This window comes from Scardinius erythrophthalmus, assembly GCF_964197995.2.
Source record: "Scardinius erythrophthalmus genome assembly, chromosome: 5".
Lineage (NCBI taxonomy): Eukaryota > Metazoa > Chordata > Actinopteri > Cypriniformes > Leuciscidae > Scardinius > Scardinius erythrophthalmus.
Window position 1 is genome coordinate 46,450,028 of NC_138225.1, and position 24,027 is coordinate 46,474,054.

Here is a 24,027-nt window from a genome sequence, read left to right on the forward strand (position 1 = left end):
CAATCAGAGCAGTGAATTCACAAAGCGCTGACCAATTGGAAACATCACAAATTAAAGCCGCCTCCTTCATTTGCTTACCCAGGTGATGACGTGTCAAGAAGGTGCCGGAAGCCGCGTTGTCCCTCCAAAAAATGGCATACCAGACAATCCGACAGGAATATTTACAGATTCCTGTGGTTACTAGAGCTTATACCACCGCCTGCGTACTCACTACAGCAGCCGTGGTAAGTAAATTGGACGAATATTAGGGTCTTAAGCGCTATTGTCAGCCGTGGCCTCGTCCCTGTACAGTTGAAACAAACCTGGTATCCTGTGGCAGACTGGCTGTGGTGTTATTAGGACACGTTTACGTAAAACCCGCCTGTAAAATGTGTGTTTATGTTAAGTGTAATGGGTCTAGGTCTACATATCACTTAGTTTGGTTTCCAGTTGCGCTTTCTGCATTTTCATGTCTTAATTCCTGTGTTTACATTCATTTAGCTGACTTGCCTCAAACGAGCTGCTAAAAGTAACTTTAATTTTGATTTCGGTTGTTATTTGAGTATTAATGTAACCTCGAGCACTGTTTGTTTGTCATTCGCATCTGACTGTGATGTTTACTTTGTGTTCACAGCAATTAGAACTCATCACACCTTTCCAGCTTTACTTCAACCCAGATTTAATATTGAGGAATTATCAGGCAAGTGTCATCTGTGTTGAGTTTTGTGCCTCGTTTTAGTTGTATCCATGTAAAGCCTGGCATATACAATAATAGTCAGAAAAAATGGAACAGTTTATTGAACCTTTAGAATTTTAAAAGAAGTTTCCATGTCTGTTTTTTGATGCATCAGGCTTTTATGGCCCATATAGTATATGATACACTATTCAGAGGCCCACACTGAACAAAAATATGTAATTTTTCTTTAGTTGTAATGTAAATAAATCAGTGAGATCTTTTTAACAGACTCCTTATATAAGCTGCATATGAATATTTCAGTATGTCATCTCTCTATGTCTTAGTGGCATGATATTTAAATGCTTAGATTCATGATCAAAGGTCTGTAGATTGTGTTGTGGATATGAGGATGGCAAAACATAATGCAATACAATGATGATTGAGAGATGGATAATTGCAAATTCCCCCAAAAGCCTGTTGCATCAAATTTGATACTCATATTTTTTACATGTAATTTTAAAAGTTCATCTTGATAGTTATTCTTATAAAAATCATTAAAGATTTCACATACATCACGACCTGAAGGGTCGTTTTTAGAATTATAGCCTAGTAAAAGGCCTTTTACTTACTGAAAATATATAAACTAGCAATCAAATGACAAGGCATGTAGGCCTAGTTGATTGTGAGTTTTGATCATATGGATAATTTAGAGGCCTTGGAAATTCATGTTTCAAATATGATCCAGTATAGGTTCATATTTATAGGATTAATATTGCAGCATGTGATAACATTTCCATAGGTTTTAGTGGAAATGGTGATATTTTTGTTGATTATTATCAACTTAAAGCTCCAATATGTAAAAAAAAATTGACCACAAGAGGGCGCAGTTTCCAACAATAACAAAGGCGAAGCTTGATGACGCTATGAAGGAGGTGACGATGGGAGATGTCGTTTTTAATGCGTTTTCACCATCTAGCGATATATCTAAATGGAATTAATGAATCATGATCACGGATGAGGTAATTTATTCGTTTTTGTATTACCTGTATGTCTGATCGTATTATTTTATGTCATCAAAATTAATGAACTGCAAGGAAATGTGAAATGTTATGCTATATTATCCTGTTACAACTTACAGCTATTTGTCATTAATTCATATCTATTAAAATCATCTTTACTGTAACTATTACGCTACTTGTACAATAAAAAAAATTGATTTGCTCACCTGTCTATCAATACACTCGCGAGAGCAGAGTCTCTGTCAAGTCCAAGATGGTCGCACAGCTCTCTCCATCTCGAAAACGCCTGGCCGATATTTATCGGGGTTTTATTCCTCCGTTTGTCACACAGTCTGCGTGTATCCGAATATGGACGCTTTCATTTTGTTGGCACTTCAATACTCGCCAAAGAGTAGGCTAATCATGATCCATAACAGCTATAACCATACAGTCTATGGCAGGGCTATTCAATTAGTTTTATTTGAGGGCCGCATTATCAAATCGAAAAGTTGAGGTGGGCCGGTGGGTTGGTTTGGAGGTTTAGCTTATTTATTGAAACATAACAGTTTCAATAAATAAGTTAAAGTAACCCTAAAAAAGTGTGGTATTTACTTGGAAATGTGGTACCCAACAGTAGCCTATGCAAATATAGAAAACCATAATAAATAAAAAACTTGATAATTTACAGCTGTGTACAACTATTTTCCTTGGAACAAATAAATTATTTATACAAACTTATACAAACTCTAGCTGTTGGTGAGAAATAATAATTATTTTATTTATAATTGTTATGCTTAAATGAAAATATTCTGACAGTGAGACTTGTTAACCACAGGCTCCCACTGTATAAAAAATGCCTAAACACAAGTTAAAAACTATACACACCTTTACAAAGAAACTGACATAATTTCATAACAAGCATTAATTATATATTCCTCTACCCACCTAATAAATCTAATGCATTATAAATAACTATATTTACTATTATACTATATAATATTATAGTATATATATTTACTATATTTATTTATTACTGCATAGTATTCAATATAAATATTGCACATTTCTGCCCAACCATGGTAAATTACTACAGTAGCCTACATTCATGGTAAATGTTTGCAAGGGTGATTAGAGGATTTAAAGTCTTCTAATTTCGTTCATGCCACAATGTTTCTCCTGCTTTCCTCATCAGTCTTGTTGGGAATGTTGAGGCTGTTTCATCCGATTTAATACTAGTTAAATCATCGAGTGATTTGTGGTTTGTAACAGAGAGGTTTCTGTCGAACTGAAACGCTTCCCACTGGTTGTCGCAACGCTGTTTAATATAGTGTCCGGGACCGGGAGTAAACGCAACTCCGCGCTGGGCCGTGTTGAAACAACTAGTGAAACAACTGAAAACAGCGCTATTTGTTGTAACTGTACTGAACGAGAAACCGCCGCTCTCGCCGGCGGCGGTGTGAACGCACATGCAAGCGCGTTTAGAATCGAACCAAAAGAATGATTCATTCACGAATGATTGGTAGCCTATCGCTGGTTCAGTCGACATAAATTCGGGACACATATAATAACTGCTGAAATATTCGCACGTAAAACGTTTCTCAGGTCAATCGGAGCGAGTATCAAACTAAATTAGCCGCACCGCCAGGAAAAGAGGAGGAGGGAGGTTGGTGCCGTCGGGCCGCACGGAGATGATTGGCGGGCCGCCAATTGAATAGCCCTGGTCTATGGCAATAACGCTATAACCACCACTTCCGCATTTGACCATGTGATGTTCCGGTGTGGTGGAATATCACATGGTCCACACCGGAAAAAAGCAGACATTGCGTCACTGAGAAGCGACATTTCTTTTCCGGGACGGACAGTTATTTAAAATCGGAATTTCTCTGAAATAAAAAATCTTTGGAGACTTTTGAGATATTGTAAGTACACAACTGGAGGAAATATATCACACTGCAAGTTATTTTCGGAAATTTTATTGCAAAATTGTTACATATTGGAGCTTTAAGTTGATAATTTAGTGGCCTTGGAAATTCATATATCAAATATGCTATAGTTGGGTTAATATTGCAGCATGTGATTCTAATTTATTTGTGTGTGTGTCCATAGGTATGGCGGCTAATAACCAACTTTTTGTTTTTTGGTCCGGTTGGGTTCAACTTCTTATTCAACATGATATTTTTGTATCCTTATTAAAACATACATATTGATAGTAAATCAGTAGATTTTGAAGGTGGCAGTGTGTGTAGAGTCTGAAGTTCCTTAACCTGAGTCTCACAGGTACCGGTACTGTCGGATGCTGGAGGAGGGATCCTTCAGAGGGAGAACCGCTGACTTTGTCTTTATGTTCCTCTTCGGTGGCCTTCTCATGACTGTATCCTTCACGTTTTCTCAAAAGAGAAACATTTATCTGTATTGAACAGCAATTGATGTCGAAAATGGCAGACTAAAATGTAGATGTAGGCAAGTTTAGGTATATAATTAGCACATTTTATTCACAATGATCAAAATGTCTAAATTCTCTACACATGCATACATAATTTTACGTGGTAAGCTTTTGTTTGATAGAGCTCTTGTAGAACTTACCAGAAAAAGTTTGTACATACTTTTAAAATATTTTGAATCATTTTATTTATACAATTTGTAGAAAATGTAATTTGTGGTAAAGTAACTCACCATTGCCGTCAAGGCCTGTTCACACTAAGGACAAATATAAATGTGAAGAACAGCAGAGTCCAAAACCACAACTAAAAAAATGTCACAGAGGAGCGATATTGTTGGAATCACTTTCAGAACAATTTTTTTTCTGCGGATGAACGATAACTTTGACAGCCAATCAGAACACGTCCTGCTTTAAACAGCTCGCTTTAAAAACTACTGCGTGCACTTAGAATAAACAGAACAATGTCAACCGCTGGTGTGGACGCTATTATAGTTATCATTATCTTTATAGTTATCGGTCTTGGTGTGAACAGGCCTTAAGAATAGCCTTAGCTGCTGCCATGCCATTCAAATCGAAGACTATTGGAGTGCATTTTACAATACATTTTTACAAGAATTTTGACTTGAAAATACTATTTCAAGTCAAGTCACCTTTATTTATATAGCGCTTTTTACAATACAAGCAGCTTTACAGAGATAAATAATGCAACAAGGTTTGTTTCCAGAAGAAAATACTGTCACAGTCCAACTTAAGTTCAGTCTTTCAATATTAAGTTCAATATTCTTTTCTATACCGAATCCTTTAAGTGTACATAGGCATGATAAAAAAATGTAAACCGAAAAGTTTAAAATCATTTAAGATCGTAAGATAAAATAGACTAAAACATTTTGAAAAAGATTGCATTTCATTGGATTACAATAATTGGATTTCATTGGATTACAATAAAAAAGGAAAGGAGAAAGTGTAAATAAAAGGACATGAATTGAAATAAAGTAAGTGGAAAAAAATGGTAATAGTTGAGCATACATATTGCATTGAAGGCAATGTTCCAATCTAGGCGTTTTTTTATTAACATATAATAGCCTAATATGCTTTGATTATATGCAAAAAGGTTGCAAGAGTTTTCTCTCATTCTAAACTTGACACTTAAACAAATATAGAAACAACCATGAAAGATGATCCTGTTTGACCTCATTCTGCCTTTTATTAAATCATGTGAAGAAACAACAGCTAAAACTTGTCAAATATACATACAATATTCCCTTATTTCAAGACTTCTAACCATAAACATTGCCTTTGTGTTACATTTTGCTCAAATACATAGTGATTTTCTTAATAGTTGTGCAGATATTTGGCACGTTTGTGAATCTTGTGTTCTTAGGTCAGGCTTTTACCATCATGTTGGTGTATATCTGGAGCAGGAGGAACCCAAACGTGCGCATGAATTTCTTTGGCCTTTTGAATTTCCAGGCGCCCTTCCTCCCATGGGTGCTCATGGGATTCTCTCTGCTGCTAGGAAACTCCATCATTGTGGACCTTTTAGGTAGAAACTTCTAGTGATTTGTTCACTTTTCTTGTGCTGACACTCTTTGACAATAAAGAGGTCAAATTTTATTCATGATCAATTCAGATTTTAATATGACGTAATGATTTTTTTGTTTTTGTTTTTTACTTGTGTGGAAAAATGTTTTTTTTGTATACATCGCTGTAAGTTTATATGTTCTGTCCTTTTAATACAAGGCATTGCAGTGGGACACGTGTACTACTTTCTAGAGGATGTGTTTCCCAACCAACCAGGTGGCGGCAGATGGCTGAGGACACCGTCTATCCTGTGAGTAATCATGTCTTCACAATGTCAAGAAAAGTTTTGGAACATTTGAAAGAAGTCTCTTATACTCACCAAGGCTGCATTTATTTAATCTGTATTTCACAATATTACAGTTTTTACTGTATTTTTACTACAAATTAAAAGAACTGTTTTCTATTTGAATATATTTTTAAATGTCATTTTAATCATGTGATGTTAAAGCTGAATTTTCAGCATTATTACTCCAGTCTTCAGTGTCACATGATTCTTTAGAAATCATTCTAATATGCTGATTTTGGTACTCGGGGTAACAAGTTCTTATTGTTATCAATGCTGAGAACAGTTTTGCGGCTTAACATTATTGTGGAAATGGTGATGCTTTTTTTCAGGATTCTTTGACAGTTCAATGAACAGCTCTTATTTGCATTTATTAAATGTATTAATGCATTTATTAAATAGAAATCTTTTGTAACATTATAAAATGTCTTCTCTGTGACTTTTGATAAATTTAATGCAACCTTGATGAATAAATGTATTAATTTCTCTCTCTCTTTTTAATCTTACCTGAAATGTTTGAATGGTATTGTTCCCACAAAAATGTTGATAATATCATTGATAATAATAATAATAAGATGAAGAAATGTTTCTTGAGCAGAAAATCATCATTTTAGAATGATTTCTGAAGGATCACTTGACACTGAAGACTGGTCGTAATGATGCTGAAAATTCAGCTTTGGCATCACAGAAATAAATTATATTTTAAAATGTATTAAAATAGAAAACTGTTATTTTAAAGTGTAATTTCAAAATATTACAGGTTTTATTAAATAAATGCTTCTTTGGTGAGCATTACAGACTCTTTTCAAAAACATAGTATTGTGCTGATCTCAAGCTGTTGATTGGTGTGCCATCAATGTGCCATTTTCATCCTTTCAATCCCAAAAACAATAAAATAAAAACCTCCAGTTAAAGTAAAACCCCCTTTTTTTTTCAACCTTTCCAGTAAGATGCTCTTTGATACACCTGAGGAAGATGCCAACTACAACCCTCTCCCTGAGGAGCGTCCAGGAGGCTTTGCCTGGGGTGAGGGTCAGCGACTAGGAGGCTAGTCTCAGCACCCGTGTGCCTGCCGATTAATGGACATCTCTGAGAGCAAGAGAAAGAAAATATCTTTTCTACTTGTTTCTCGTGTACAAAAGAACATGAGCTCTACTCACCGAGCAAAAGGGAGACTTGCAGTTTGTGTGCACAGAAATCATCTGCCTCGAAATGTCTGCAAGGCCCATAATGCTCCTCTGACTGTGGACATGGGTTAAAAAAAAAAAAGAACTGACTTTTGCTATGTTGCTGTTGCTGCCCTGCACAACAGCGATCACAAATCGAGCAGCTGTGAAAGAGAAATATCTATTGATCGTCACCATTTTACTTGTTTTCTTTTCTTTCTTTTTTTAAGAATAAATGTATGTTAAAAGTTTGAGTACTGCTTGATTGTGTGTTGTTGTTGTTTTACAAAAAGCATTTAGTTCAAGTTCACAGATTTACAGGGATAAAACAAAAATGCATACTGTATTATATCAGACATGAAACTTGTCAGCGCAAATATAATGTATAGGCATTAAGATAGTTCTCATTATTTTAAGAAGTTTCATCAACGTCTTTGCACAACCACTTCCAAACAGTATGGTACTTCAACAGAAAATGACGTTTTTGGAAGACGTATTGCATCTCTAATGGGAAGTGAATGATCGCTTTACATAAATGAAAGTAAACGCTGGTTACATGCAATTAGTACTTGCTTCAGTTTAAATAATGTCGAATAGGACTTTGTAGGAAATATGGTAGCTGGCTTCTAGGCCTTCTCATGTGTCTCAACTGTAGGTAGAGCCACTGTTGATTTGCGTCTATTACCCTACGTCGTCATAATCATCACTGTCGAGGTTAGCAGGGATTTCAACGTCGTCATACTCCTCACTGTCTTGGTCTTGGTCTTGGCTTTTTTTCTCAACTGTGGTGTAGTGTGGCGTGAAGATGGGTTGTTGGGGTGCAGGAGGGGCTGACTCCTCAACCACAACATAGTCCGGCACGGGCTCCGCATCCTCATAACTCTGATCCACTGGAAATTTGAACATATCAAACTGGTTACATTTCTTTTGAAGAGGGTTTTTGCTTACTGTAATATGCTGAGAGAAAGAAGTATGAAGAGCAATTTTTTTCTTTCTCCTGTTAAAGTAGGAAAAAATATTAAGTATTGAAGAGTTTATTTATTTTTTGTCATGAAAAGCAAAAAAGGTCTGCACTCTAAAATATTTTATTGTAAACAGAGGTCAAGTTAACAAACGTTTCGGCTCTTTGCCGTCATCAGCCGAAAATTAGAGTGCTGATTTTTTGCATTTTTGGATTGATATATAGGTCTCAGCACTTAATTATCTGGGAGAGCGTGGTGAGTGTGTTGATTCTTTTTGTCATGACCATGAACTGGCCACAATACAATTGTTAGTCAGAGAAGGGTGGTACTGAAGGAAGTCCATTCTCATTCTAGAAAGCATTTGATTGGACAAACAATTGGATACATAACAAGTGAAACATACACTGAACAAAATTATAAACGCAACACTTGTTTTTGCCCCCATTTTTCATGAACCGAACTCAAAGATCTAAGACTTTTGCTATGTACACAAAAGGCCTATTTCTCTCAAATATTGTTCACAAATCTAAAATCTGTGTTAGTGAGCACTTCTCCTTTTCCGAGATAATCCATCCACCTCACAGGTGTGGCATATCAAGTTGCTGATTAGACAGCACGATTATTGCACAGGTGTGCCTTAGGCTGGCCACAATAAAAGGCCACTCTAAAATGTGCAGTTTTATCACACAGCACAATGCCACAGATGTCGCAAGTTTTGAGGGAGCATGCAATTGGCATGCTGACTGCAGGAATGTCCACCAGAGCTGTTGCCCGTGAATTTAATGTCTCTATTAATTTCTCTACCATAAGCCGTCTACATAGGCGTTTCTGAGAATTTGGCAATACATCCAACCGGCCTCACAACCGCAGACCCCGTGTAACCACACCAGCCCAGGACCCGCCTCCTTCTTCCCATAACAACGAACTGTGTTACAACGACCAAGTGGGTCCAGTGCCACCACTCGACATTGCTGATGCAGGCCATCAAGCAGGCTGAGGACCATGTGGCATCGTATCCAGGGGTCCAGTGCCACCACCTGATGTTGCTGACGCAGGCCATCAAGTAGGATGCAACCATGTGGCTGCATATTATTCTTTGCCAAAATAATAAGACTGCAGAGATTGCAGCCGACCTGAGACCTAAGACCAAAAAGGATGTGAGGAGAGTTAAATTTTAGGACTAGATGGTAATATTCCTTGCTTTTATTGCAGCTTCCTGAGATGAGTGGGGAACAAATGTGGAGGTGAAAGGGATAGAGGGAGGGAAGTACAAGACTTCATTGGTGTCATCAGGTGGGAAATTATAAATGCCCATGACACCTCCAGAGGGCTCATCAGCGACATCTGGCATTCCAGTTGGGAAGCTTCCAGAGCTAAAAGCTCTGCTTTTACCCCACTCTGTGCCTCTGTTGTCACAGGGCCCAACCGATGTCCCTCCTCTTAATCCAGAGCCATCGACTTGCTTGTTCTGCGGCACTGGAGTGGGCCTTAACAGCTTGCTGACGTGCTTGGCCTAGGATTCCTAAGTCCTTAAGAATTTTGATGACAGATCTACCAACAAAGTCTCGACAGCCAACTTCGACAGGGCAAACCTTTGCTTTCCAGCCACGTAGTTCAACATTGACTGCTATTTCATCATACTTAAGGGTCTTGCGTTCGTAGGCCTCCTGCACAGCATCCTCCCAGGGCACAGTAAGTTCTATGATATACACAGTGTGAAGTGTGGAGGACCAAAGCACAAGGTCTGGTTTGAGACTGGTAACTACAACTTTGGGTGGAAAACAAAATCTCTGATTTAGGTCAACTAAAAGCTTCCAATCACAAGCTCCACCCAACTGGTCAGTATCTGGGGTCTTCACTTTGACCTCCCTTGCCCTTTCCCCCATAAACCCCTTTACTGGAGCACAAAATCACAACGGGAGAGGTAAGGCATTGTTGGAGGTCTGTCTGGAGTCCAATGACGCTGCAAGATACTTCAGCACCTGGTGTGCCTCCACCGTACGTACAGTATAGCGCCTTTGCGTCAAGCTTACCTTGCAGCCAACCAAGATGTCCTTCAGGTTCGCTGGAGATGAGCAGAGGGGGCACATATGATCTTCTCCGTACCATTTGCTGAGGTTCACTGGAGATGGGAGGACATTATTGCTCATCCACTGCTCTTGCTTTGCTTGGGAGATAGCCTTTTCACATCATGTTGCTTGCTCTTACTGAGACACCTCCTCAACCACAAGTTTTCGACGCTGAGAAAGAGTTGCCTTGTGCCAGGATGGTCTACTGTCTCCAAGGCCGAAGCCTCCTCTCCCTTGCTGCACATGGCCAACAATGTCTCAGTGCTTAAGAGTTGACTTAGCCTGCTGTGCAGCTGTGGATGGAGTCCACTTCATCACAGTTTTGAGGGAAGTAACTCTTTGGGCTGTGCATGGATCACAGGAGACAGTTCCTAAGGCTGTCTGGTTATTATAGGTTTATGCTTAATTATTCAGACATCACCTGACTGATCTCATTAAAAAGGGAGACCCAGATCCGGTCCAGTGGACGGAGCCATGCCAGCCGGCATTCGCCCAGGCTGCTCTGTGTGACAGGCTGCTATTTCACTCTCCTGACTTTAATCTCCCTTTTGTGTTGCAGACAGACACATTGGACATGGTGCTGGGGGCCATATTCTCGCAGGTGGTCGAGGGAGAGGAGCGCCCGGTGCTGTACCTCACCCGTAAGCTCTCAAATAGGGAAGCAAGATAGAGCACCATCTAGAAAGTATGCTTAGCGATCCGGTAGGTCAGGGGTGTCCAAACCTGCTCCTGAAGGGCCACTGTCCTGCAACTTGCCTCAACACACTGTGCAGTGTGAAAGATCTAATCTGTTAACATGGATACGGAAAAAAATACGCACTGCAAACGGAGTATGTGTGAAACAGGCGTGAGGCACGCAAAATGTGAAGTCATCATCCGACTGATTGTATTCTACAGGATTTCTGGGAGATGTGTATGTTGCGTTCTTTAACAGTTCCTCTGGAAACAAAGCCATCATGACACCAATCCCCCTAATGGAAGAAGGAAGTCGTTGTGTTTGAAACTGTGACAATGAATGCTTATCAGGATCAACTGTTTTTTATTTTTTTTTAAATTGCTGCAGTAAATTTGCATGATATTCCTGAATGAAATTTATTTTTTGGTCTGTTATTGTAGAAACACTGACTTTACATTTTCATGCCCCCGAACATGACGCTGAATGAAATGAACTGTAGTTGCTTTTACATATTAGTCAGTGGGCCTCAGGGTGGTCCTATGGCCAATGAAATCTATTATGAAATCCAGACCTTCTGCCGTCAATCTGAAGGTCTGGCTACATGAGACTACCAAGTCGCGGATCACCTGTGTGGATCTGAAAAGCTGCCTTTTCTGTTTATTTTTAAATAAAAAAAAGCTTTTGAAAGTCATCTCACCCACCCCTGACTTCTCATTCTCTTGAGTTCAGACATGTTACAAAAGCTGTGTGTCATTGCAGGGCTATAGAGTGAAGTAAATTAACGCATCAATAAAAACAAAACTGACCAGATTCCATGGACATGAACTGATCTCTGGGAGGTAAGGGTGGTTTCTCATTCACAAGGTTTATGTGATAAACTTGTTTGTCCCTGTAATGGAAAAGTCATTTATTTTAGTGTGAACACATTTTTGAGTATAATAAAGATCTGGACTTAAATGACCTTGACAGACTTACTGTTGTTTCAAACTTGTGCCATCGTAATGATTTGGCGTTGCTTGTGTATTGTAACAATCAGCTAGAAAAAGAGCAAGTAATGACATGAAAATTGTTCAATAAAATTAATCAAACAGTGGTACATAACAGTCAAACTGTTATAATAAGGAAGTGGTCGCACGGCCTATTTTTCACTAACTGTGAGGTTATGTCATGTGAAATGTGAAATGGTTGTTTCCTGTAGCTGTATGTCGGTTTCAAACATCTACTTCTAAACCCCTTTTAAATTAGAATAATTTCCTTAAAACTAATATTGGCAACTGCATTATTAAATTAACTAACGTTTTCCTTTCCAATAATATTATTATATAATTATATAATTATATTATATAATAAGAGTAAAAAGTGTAAAAACGAAAGCTATGGAGTTCTTACGTCAATGTTTTTGTCTATATATGTCCGTATATATATATATATATATATATATATATATATATATATATATATATGGGTTTTTTTGTGTGTTTTTTTTTTCCTTTTTTTTTGCAGGCAGATAAAATTTCACATATGGAATTAAGAAAAATTTACTTAACTAAGTTAAGTAAAATTAAATAAGTAACTTTAACTTGGCCAGTAAAAGTTTGCGTAGTAATTTTTACTTATTACTACTTACTAGTAAGCCTACATTTTACTCAAACAATATAACACTGAATTAAGCCATGCTATTAAAGGTTAATTTTTACTTAGAAAATCTAAGTAAATAATACGTTAGGTAATGTGTAGACAACAGATACACAGAACACAAAATACACAAAACCGGTAACACTCGATGAATAATTTTTCAGTATGAATGTGTCATTTTGAGTAGAAAATTTACTTCAGATATCACAGAACAGCAAGTTACTAAACCTAACAACAAAAGCAATTATAAAACAGTGTAAATAGCAACAATGAAAAATGCTACCTAGCATGATGGGAACACCAGTATCAGAATGTTGAGTAGGTTTTACTTAATTTTATAACGTTGATATTTACGCTTTGATTTCTACACGCTTAAATTGAGTACTAAAATAGAACAAACTTATTCAGGTAGAAATTACTTTTTTTCTGTAGTATTTATTTCACCACAGAATATTTTTTATCAGTGCAGTAAAGCCATTTATAATGTAACAAAATATTTCTATTTCAAATAAATGCTGTTCTTTTAAACATTCTATTCATCAAAGAATCCTAATATATTATGATTTCCTCAAAATATTAAGCAGCACAATCATTTTCAACATTGATAATAATAAGAAATATTTCTTGAGCACCAAATCAGCATATTGGATTTTTTGACACTGAAGACACTGAAGATAATTTAATAGTTCTTCATTCACTCTCAGAAAAAAAGTTACATTGGGCCGGAAAGGTACCTTTGTACCTAAAGAGTGCATAATAGTACCTCAAACGTATTGGTCCCAAATGTGCATTAGTACCTTAATGTTACATATTAGAAACTTTTTAAAGGGTACCGCCCCAGTGACAGCTTTTATACCTTTTTTCTGAGAGTGTGCTGCACAGTTTTCACATTTGTGGCTAACCACTCTCATTAAATGCTCTACATATTTACATTGTTGTGTGGCTGAACAGAACCTCTGTAGTCTTGTCAGATGTGATTTACCTCTTTTACTGATGCAAATATTGATGAAAATGAAACTTATTACTATCACCAAAGACACCAGAAAGATGGCCAGCAGTAATATGGTCCAGAAGTATTGACGTAAGAAATCCATCTGTGAAATGAAACAAAGAAAAATGTTCAGATTCAAATATATCACTAACAGATAAAGGGCATTTAGTTTCATATTGACATGAATAATAGTTTAAACTCCAGCTACTTCTGCTTTTCAGCAGAGTTCAGGCACATGCTTGAAGTTTCTTGTTTTCCAGTCAGCTGTGTTTCCTGGGTAGAGCGTGTTTTAATATGCTTCTAATTGCTTTTACAATCTATTTTTAATGGCAGAAGCCTAATCAAAATGTGGGAATGAATACAATAGTTGTCATTTGTAATATTTCAGATTTATCTCGATCTATGACATGAATACAACATTTTCCTCTAGCTCTATCATGCCCACAGCACTCATCCTGCAAAGGCACAAGTTTTACATATGATTAACCGACTTCCTGCGTCATTCTTTTCTTAGCACTGGCTTAGTGAGTTTCACTTCACTGGCCTCTTCTTAATTTAGAGATTAATTCACTGCAATAGGTGTGTCTCTTCACAAACACAAACTAACAGATAGACAGGTTTACATACATTTAATACAAGTACAGATTCACACAAGGGATCTTTAAGGTTTACATCAAACTAAGCCAAAATGTTATATCTGTGAGGAAATAGAATGCAACACATATTGACTTAATAGATCTCACAATGAACGCATGGCCTTAACCACAAACTTAACAATTGGCATAATATATTTCTGTATTCTAAATCACACTGATAATGCTATTAACTTGTATTTGACACTTTATTTGAATTTATGTTTTTACAATAAAACCGCAATAATGCACACGGGTTACACTTTATTTTGATGGTCCACTTTAGACATTCTATAACCATAAGTAACTTTGCAACTACATGACAACTAACTTTCATTAGATTAATAGTGGACTGTTAGGTTAGGGTTAGGTGTTAGGGTTCGGGTTGGTAGAATAAGTTATAGTCAGTATAATGTCTGTTGGTGAACCATCACAATAAAGTATTAGCAAATATTAAATAGACAGTCAACACTCTAAGTTACTTACAATTAGTAGAATGTCTACTAATTAGAATAGTAGAATGTGTTACATGCACAGCTATTCTATAATGTCTTTTCACATTTTGTGAAGATTACAATAATAAGATAAAACATAATTACCTTTGTCTGTAGTATAGATCACATCAGTCTTGCACATATTCTTTAAAGTGGGGATTACAGATGTGTCGCAGACATCTGGAAATTTTAAATAGGTTAAGTTCTTCAGAACTTCTAGCCTCTCTGCCCAGTGCCCACCCACCAACCCTTCTTCCACAGAAGCAGTAAGTCTGCTGTGTGACTCAGAAGTGTGTTAGTCAGTTGTAGGCTACATCGACTATGGTGTGGGGAGTTGAACTTGAGAGAGAGACTGAGCTATGGTGTAAAACAGGAATAGTACTTCTGCTATTCTTCAGAGAACTGAATCCAGGCATATAATTTGCTGTCATCTTAACTAAGGTGGGTTTCTATATGTCGATTAGAATGATGTAGTAGGTGTGGCCTCTGTATCCAGGAATTTATTTATTTTTATAGATCTCTAGAGGTTCACTTTCGAAACCTTTACTCGTATTGCGTCTGCTTGAAGATATGGGGAAACTCCTTTTTCTCCGATTTTTGAAGCCTTTTATAAAATAACGTAGTGCTACTGCACTGAGGGAAACCTGCAGCACACCGCCGCGATATAAAGTTAAGGCAACTAAACAACCAAGGGAAATATATGTCTACCTCAAATGTAACATTTGATCTGTAGGCTACATCAGCATCGGGGGAATACCATCATAATCTCGTTCACGGTAGAGAAAGATACATGTAGGCTACACAGGGACCGTGAAGACACTGAATTAAACATAAAACAGCCCTCATAATAACCACAAATACACTTACATTTCTACAAATCAGTTTTTATGAATGAATGGCCTGCTCTAACTGTTGCTCTGGTCTTCGTCAACAACACGCCCTTGCACCACCTGCTGGTGAGGTCGACTACAGCAGATGGAGATTATGCCCGGTAATCCACTGCTTTTCCTGCAGTTCCTGGATGTCGATGTTGAATTTACAATCGAATTTGAACCACTGAATTTACTTTCGAAGTATATTGTATTGAGTCTGACTGCTTATATAGGCAGATGCCCCGCACCCTTTTGGCAAAAAAAAAAAAAAAAAAAAAAGTTACATTTTGAAACAATTATTGAGAAAACAAAAACGAAATTTAATTTGTGGTTAATGAGGGTTATATATCAATATTAGGGAGGGTATTATTATTAAGGGCAGAAGGTTTATCTAGATCTGTATTTACATATTTATTAAGAGCAAGGGGTAGTTGAGGTTTTAGATTATAGAACACTTAATGACACCTTCAGAATTACTGTAAATGGTTGGTAGAGTTTTTGAAGAATAGAGAAAGTCTTTGGAACTTATTTCCTAATTATATATTTAATACTCTTGGAGGCATAGACTTTTTGTTGAAGTGCAATTTTTCTATTGATAAAATGCCTGTTAAATTGGCGAAGTTTTCACAGACAAGCCCTGCTAGCATGGAAATTGTATAAGCACAATTTTTCACCGCACAATTATTTCTTATGGAATAACAAAGCCATACTATATAAAACAAATCACTATTCTATCATACTTGGTTCAATGTAGGGATTATATTAGTAAGACAATTGGTTAATTCCAATGGATATTTGTTATCATATACTGAGTCTGCTAATGTTCTTGACACGATTCCAAAGAGTGTGATGTTACTCTTAAATAACTCTTATTCAGTGGAGATCAATATGGACAATCTTTGTGGTAAAATTTTTATTGATATTGATAATGTTTAATGTTTTAAAACAAAAATGTACCGATAAGGATATAAGAAATGCTCTTTGTTCTATGTCTTGCAGTAAGATTATTTTGGTCTTCTTTATTTGGTAATATCTCTAGGGTCAAAGCATGGAAATTGGCAAATAAAGTTTTGTGTCAATAACAAAATTAAGGAAGTGTCTTACACAATATTTCATCCTGCTAAACATGTTTTGGAAAGATTTTAGCTTATTTCATCTACCTGTGAATTTTGTGCACCAGAAAAAAAGAAACTATTTTGCATCTGTTTTTTCACTGTTTCACTGTTGAAACCTTTATTAGTAAAAAAACTGAAGTGTATGCGTCACAGAGACGAACTCCGTGATTCCCTCCTTTGACCATTAGCCGAGGCTCCCTCACCCGAATATTGATTTTTCACTCACACACTAGATTTCCCATCAGCCCCGTACCTGGCACCGATATAAACTGTCTCTCCACCACTCTTCCATGCGAAGTCTTGTATTACCACGGTTTGCATTTCTGAGCATTTATTTCTGTATTGCCTACCTGTTGTGACCCAGTCTGTTCCCTATTCATGATTCTCTGCCGCCTGCCTTTTGGACTATCCGCTTTGTTACTTATCTGTGATTGTTCTCCGCCTGCCCTGATCTCCTGCCTGCTTTTCGACCACGACTGTGTCTGTCCTACATTGCTGTGTTTGCTGGTATCTGACCATTGCCTGTTTGACCACGATTTTAATAAAAGCTTGCTGATGGATTCCAATTCGAGTGACGCCTCGTTACAGAAGACTTTGCCAAACTACGATCCAGCGGCTTTAACCCACCTGTCTGCAACCATGTCTGCCCAGGTTAGTCAACTCGCGGCACACCAATACCGGCACACCAATACCAGCTCAATCGCCTCAAATCTCTCACGGAGGAATTGGTGAAAGCACTTCAAAATCTCCACGTCTCTCCACCAGAGATGACAGCAACACCAACTAACGCGGCCACTGCACCCGCGTCAGTGACACCATCTTAAGTGAGTCCTCGTCTAGCATTTCCCAAGAAGTTCGACGGAGACCAAGCGAAATGTAAAGGCTTTATACTTCAGTGCTCAATGTTTGTTGATCAACAACCGACGCTGTATTCTACTGAGGCTGGTAAAATCGCATTAGTTTGTTCATTACTTACTGGCAGGGCGTTGGAGTGGATTACGGTGGTGTGGAGAGAGGGATGCACAACTTTCCCGTCTTTTGAGGTATTCTTGCAACGATTTTGTGAAGTTTTTGATCATCCCAAAGAGAGCAAGATTGCAGGCGATCGTTTACTGGAGAGGGGAGAAGGACTGTAGCTGAATATGCTCTCAACTTTCGTACCCTCGCTGCTCAGACGTCATGGATGAATGATACACTGAAAGTACTATTCAGAAGGGGATTAAATCATGAACTGCAATCAGAGTTGGCCTGCCGCGATGAGGGGAGAGACTTAAATCAGTTTATAGAACTCACCATTCAAATTGATAACCTCATCAGATCGCGAAGACCAAACACTCGCAACGCACTCCGAGTCCCTGGAACTGCTGTCGCAGACGAAGTTGAACCCATGCAAGTTAACACATACCATCTATCAGAGATCATAAGAGATCGTCGCTTTGCTCAACGCCTATTTTTGTACTGTGGTCAACCTGGTCATCTAAGAAACTCCTGTCCTTCACGACCACACATGGAGTCCCAGAAATCTGTGAGTTTCTCTATTGATGCTCTGAATCCAGAAATGTGTGTCACTGCCCCTGCCATCACAATCACTGCCAATGGCCAGAAGATCTTCACCAGGGCTTTGTTGGATTCTGGAGCTGCAGGAAACTTTCTGTCTAGAGACTTTGCACATCAAAACAACATTGCTCTGATCCATTGTTCCTCTCCTCTTACAGTGGAGGCGATAGATGGACGACCGCTGGGCTCTGGAGAAGTTTTATTCATCACTCAAGAGCTCTTGATGCAGACTCAGGGCCGGAGTGGGGCCACTTTTCAGCCCTGGAGTTCAGGCCCAAGACCGGCCCACTTTTTCCATGGTGGAATTCCAAATTAGCACTTTTTCCAATTTGGATAAATGAAGCAACAGTTCAGCTGAATGAATGAATGAATGAATGAATGAATGAATGAATGAGGCATTTATATAGCGCTTTCATATGTACTACTGTACACCCAAAGCGCTTTACAATCATATCAGGGGTCTCTCCTCAACCACCACCAGTGTGCAGCATCCACTTGGATGATATTACTATTGCTATTACTATTGTGTAGTTTGTATTAATACTATAGTTCAAGAAATAATGTAAAGGTTAAATAATAATTCACTTAGACATTATAAGAAGCAATTGCGACTTTATATCACACAATTCTGACTATATCTTGCAATTCTAAATTTCTGACTTTAAAAAGAAGCAATTGCAACTTTATTTCACGCAGTTCTGACTTTATATCTTGCAATTTCTGACTATAAGAAGCAATTGCGACTTTAATTCACACAATTCTGACTTTATAACACGCAATTGCGACTTTATATCTCACAATTTTGACCATCTCGCAATGCTGACTTTATAACACGCAATTGCAACTTTATTTCAGGCAATTCTGACTTTATATCTCGCAATTCTGACTTTATAACACGCAAGCGACTTAATATCACGCAATTCTGACCATCTCGCAAAGCTAACTTTATAACACGCAATTGCAACTTTATTTCAGGCAATTCTGACTTTATATCTCGCAATTCTGACTTTATAACACGCAATTGAGACTTTATTTCACGCAATTCTGATGTATTCCGAGATGTAAACTCGCAATTGTGAGATAAAAACTCGCAATTATCTTTTAAAATGTTTTATTCTGTGGCGGAAACAAGCTTCCATACCTCCTGGCCTCTTCCTCCCATCCATCCTCCCTGACGCGTACCGTTACGGTAGGGCCGGCCCAGCTATCGGTAGGCGCCGGCGATGCCGCGGGCCCGCGGCTGCAGTAGCCTACCTAAAAACGTTTTGGAAAAGACTGGCTGTGGACCCAACCAACTCTGTAGTAGGGGAGGGGAGAACTCCCTCACATGGTACAACCCATGCAGAGACTGCGCGCTGCAGTATCAGAAGGCGGAACGTGTAATGTTACTAACGTGACATTGAAATGTGAAAAAAAAAAAAAAAAAAAAAAAAAAATCCTCGACCGGCCCAAAAGTGAAGCGGCCCACCGGGAATTCTCCCGATTCTCCCGATTACCCAATCCGGGCCTGTGCAGACTGGAATACTTCACTCGGAGAAGATTCAATTCTACATCCTTCCCACACCTCATACAGCTTTTTCATCCTTGTTTTACCCTGGCTTCGCAGACATAATCCTCACGTCTCCTGGAGGGAGGGTCAGATCTCCCAATGGATTAAGTCTTGTTACCCCGAATGTCTCGCCTACATCTCACCTTTCAGAAGAGAAATCCCTTGATTTTAACCTCCTAGAGTAGGGATGCGCCGATCCGATATTCAGTATCGGTATCGGCTCCGATACTGCCATTTTGGCCGGATCGGGTATCGATCAGATGAAGCCGATCCAAATCCGATATTGTGCGTATTACTATTCTGTCATTGTTAGGCCCCACAAAAGGCACAAATGTATAATAAAGCACTATAAAGTTTTCGTGCACTATATTATAAGTGTTCAGAAGCCATTTAATAGTCTAATATGAGATAGAAATGAATATTTAAGTCGTTAAATTCAAGTTCACGTAACGTTAAACTCTTTCCTCCGCTGCAGCCAGCATTCAAACAGCGCGTTCGGTTACGTCAGTCTACGCGATGAAACTCTCAACAAGATGATTCAATGTTAATATTATTGTACTTGATCTGTAGATAAAGTTCTATGGTTTCACATAAAAGGACTTTATCTTGCTGGTCTGTATTGCTGTACCTTAACCATGTTACTTTCTACCGGGTGTCTGTCGATCTCAATGGGGTAGACCACTATGACTGTTCTTCACGCGCACAGTAACTGAAATCTAAAACTGTTAAAGGAAAAGGCTGAATAAACTATTGCAAAGATTGATACTGTATAATACACTACGCATCAATATGTATTTCCTCAGTGGTGCTTTGAACTGTGTTTAATGTGGACTCGACGCGCTGCGCGCTGACTCGTGTTGCTTCGAGCGCATCATTCTGCACACAGGTTGTGCATAAGCGCTTTGTGCCGCACTGTATTGGAGCCTTTCGTATTATAATACTTTTGCGCAATGAAAGATTATTAATAGACTTTCTTGTTCTGCCCTATTTTTATGTTGCTGCTTCAGCTGCGCTATTAAAAAAATATATATTAATTTTATAGTAGGCTAGCCTACATTTTTATGTATTTGTATTTTATTGAATGTATTTTGCAACAATACAAATTGCAATGTCTAAAGTTTTACCAGATTTATTACTACACTTGTGATTTTTCTAGAATAAATTTTACTGATGAATTATCCACTAATCTAGTTTATAATAGCATGTTTGTCATAGATTATGATCATACATTTTTATTTGTTTTTCTTTATAACTAAGTTGTCTAGTCTGTATTAAGTAGATTGTGTTTAACACAAAATAGTGATTATCAGTTCAACACACAGAGTTACAGAAATTCTACTTGATTTAAAAAAAAACTGCACTGGTATCGGATCGGTATTGGTATCGGTCGATATTCAGAATTTTTGGTATCGGATCGGATCGGTTCTGAAAAAACTGGTATCGGAGCATCCCTATCCTAGAGGTATACTCCGATTTATCAGAGGCCTTCAGCAAATCTAAAGCTTCCAGACTGCCTCCACATCGTGCATATTACTGTGCCATTGACCTTATTCCTGGTTCAACACCCCCTAAGGGTCGTATTTTTCCCCTCTCTCAGCCTGAGTCCGAATCCATGAAGTACTACATCGAGGAGGAATTAGCAAAAGGTTTTATTCGACCTTCTACATGCCCCGCTTCTGCAGGATTCTTCTTCGTTCACAAGAAAGACGGCGGCCTTAGACCATGCATTGATTATCGTGCTTTGAATGAATTGACTGTTAAGTTCCGATATCCCCTACCTCTGGTTCCTGCAGCACTGGAACAACTTCGTACTGCCAGATACTACACCAAGCTGGACCTACTGATTTGGATACGAGAGGGGGATGAATGGAAGACTGCTTTTTCTACAAGTACTGGGCACTATTAATACTTAGTTATGCCGTTTGGCCTGGTCAACAGTCCTTCCATCTTTCATCAATGACGTGTTCAGGGACATGCTCCACAAGACTGTAATTGTATACATTGATGATATCTTGATCTATTCAGACACTGTTGAAGAACACATCCAACACGTCAGGGCTGTACTCAGATGACTCATTCAGCATAAACTATATGCCAAGGCGGGGAAGTGCAAGTTTCATAAGACTGCAAATGCATTCTTGGGTTACATAATCAGTCCGGAAGGAGTCGCCATGGATGAGAGAAAGGTCAGGGCAGTTCTTGATTGGCCATTTTATTAGAAACTTTAGCTCTGTTGCCGACCCCCTAACATCTATGATAAAGAGAGGAGCCAATCGTCTCAACTGGTCAGATGCAGCCACCCAGTCTTTTGAACAACTCAAACAATGTATTGTCTCTGCTCCCATTCTGCATCACCCTAATCCCGAACTCCCCTTCATCGTTGAAGTGGATGCTTCAAACTCTGGCATGGGGGCTATCTTGTCTCAAAGACAGGGGTCACCTCCCAAACTATACCCTTTCTACTCCAGAAAACTGAACGCAGCAGAACGGAACTATGATGTTGGGGATTGGGAGCTTTTGGCCATAAAGGCAGCTTTTGAGGAGTGGCGTCACTGGTTAGAGGGTTCTACTCATCCATTTACAGTCCTAAGCGATCATAAGAATCTGGAATACTTACGAACTGCCAAAAGACTCAACCGCAGGCAAGCTCGCTGGTCTCTGTTCTTCACCCGCTTCAATTTTGTGGTCACGTATCGTTCTGGGTCCAAGAACACAACGGCGGATGCTCTCTCCAGACAGCATGAGCTCAATCGATTTCCACAACATCCTGAAACAATTCTGCCTCCCGACCTCGCTGTTGCTCCCGTCCAGTAGGATATTATGACTGAAATTGAACAGGCCAATGCTCGGGACCAAACTCCAGCTGAATGTCCACCTAATAAAGTCTTCGTACCTTAAACCCTCAGAATTTGAGTCCTAGAACAGGTACATTCTCTGCCCAGCTCTGGTCACCCTGGTATTACTGCCACTATCCATCTCCTTCAGAACCGATTCTGATGGCCATCCCTGTGCAAAGATACCACCATGTTTGTCCACCAATATCAAACCTGCAATACACAGAAACCATCAAGACAACTTCCGGCCGGCCTGCTGCAACCTCTTCCCCTTCCACAACGCCCCTGGTCACACATTGCCATTGACTTTGTTACAGATCTATCAGTCTGTAATGGTCACACCACAATTTTCACTGTCATAGACAGATTCTCCAAGGCCTGCCGCCTCATACCTCTACCCAAGCTACCTCTATGTCACTTGATGTTCCGATTCTATAGATTACCATACTGTAATCAGCATCAGGATGATTGGAGTCGCTTCCTAATATGGGCTGAGTACACCCAAAATTCCATCCAGTGCATTTGGGGATTTCAACCGCCTCTATTCCCTTGGTCTGGAGAACCCACTAATGTCCCGACAGTGAATGACTGGTTATGTAGAAGTGAGGAGACATGGAATCAGGCTCACATTCACCTCCAACACACCATACGCCGAAAAATTGTACAGGCTGATTGTCATCGTCATCCTGATCCTGAGTATCGTTCTGGTCAATGGGTGTGGCTGTCCACAAGAGATTTATGTCTTCGGCTTTCTTGCAAGAAACTCAGTCCCAGGTACGTGGGTCCATTCCAAATTACCAGTCAAATCACACCGGTTTCGTTCTGCCTTGCCCTGCCTAATCATTATCGTATTTCCCCCACCTTCCATGTATCTCTGCTCAAGCCCGCTGTTGGTCCAAATGAGGAGGGGGAGGAGGTATCCGGTGGTCAGGGTCCCCTACCCATCATGGTGGAGGGCGAGGAGGCTTACCAGGTCAGAACTGCTGGACTCCAGATGCCGGGGAAGAATTCTCCAGTATCTGGTCGATTGGGAGGGTTATGGTCCAGAGGACCATTCTTGGGTCAACGCTAACGATATACTCAACCCCAATCTCGTGGAGGAATTCCACCGGACCCATCCGGAGAGGCCGGCCCCTCGACCACGTGGGAGACCCAGGCGTTGCTTGCCTCCTTGCGCCAGGAGTCGCTCGCAGGGAGGGGGCTCTGTCGCAGGGAGGGGACTCTGTTACAGAGACAAACTCCGTGATTCCCTCCTTTGACCATCAGAGGGCTCCCTCACCCGAATATTGACTTTTCACCATAGACAGTAAAAGAAATGGACACAGCGACCCCATTGGAACTCAATTGAGACAAGTGAAGCCCATTTTTAGCGATTTCTTAGCACTTCCTTTCCTGACGCGCAGACTCAAACCGAGCAAAGCGTTACACGGACCACGTGAGCAACCCGTCTGTCTTCTAGTAGCTGTGCCAAGAGAAATCTGAATCATTCCCTTCCGAATCTTGCAGAGACGGAGAGTG

The 24,027-nt window shown here is 39.3% G+C and overlaps 2 protein-coding genes across 3 annotated transcripts; one reads left to right on the plus strand and one right to left on the minus strand.

Annotated features, from left to right (window-relative positions):
* The first annotated feature begins 59 nt into the window (after positions 1-59).
* On the plus strand, positions 60-7,376 carry derl2 (derlin 2). The gene is made up of 7 exons (XM_081365985.1): positions 60-224; positions 614-679; positions 3,760-3,833; positions 3,931-4,024; positions 5,441-5,636; positions 5,834-5,924; positions 6,904-7,376. The coding sequence occupies exons 1-7, from the start codon at positions 132-134 to the stop codon at positions 7,007-7,009; spliced, it is 720 nt and encodes a 239-aa protein (XP_081222111.1). The 5' UTR covers positions 60-131; the 3' UTR covers positions 7,010-7,376.
* On the minus strand, positions 4,689-19,356 carry scimp (SLP adaptor and CSK interacting membrane protein). 2 transcript variants are annotated; one of them, XM_081365987.1, is made up of 6 exons: positions 19,268-19,356; positions 14,688-14,762; positions 13,448-13,559; positions 11,806-11,866; positions 11,637-11,719; positions 5,274-8,013 (listed from the first exon to the last, which is right to left on the minus strand). In XM_081365987.1, exons 3-6 carry the CDS (start codon positions 13,557-13,559, stop codon positions 7,805-7,807), a joined length of 465 nt encoding a protein of 154 aa, XP_081222113.1. In that variant the 5' UTR covers positions 14,688-14,762; positions 19,268-19,356; the 3' UTR covers positions 5,274-7,804. The 2 variants fall into 2 exon arrangements, with proteins under 2 accessions (XP_081222112.1, XP_081222113.1); XM_081365986.1 differs by lacking the exon at positions 19,268-19,356 and having other exon boundaries at positions 4,689-8,013; positions 14,688-15,020.
* Between the last annotated feature and the right edge of the window lie 4,671 nt (positions 19,357-24,027).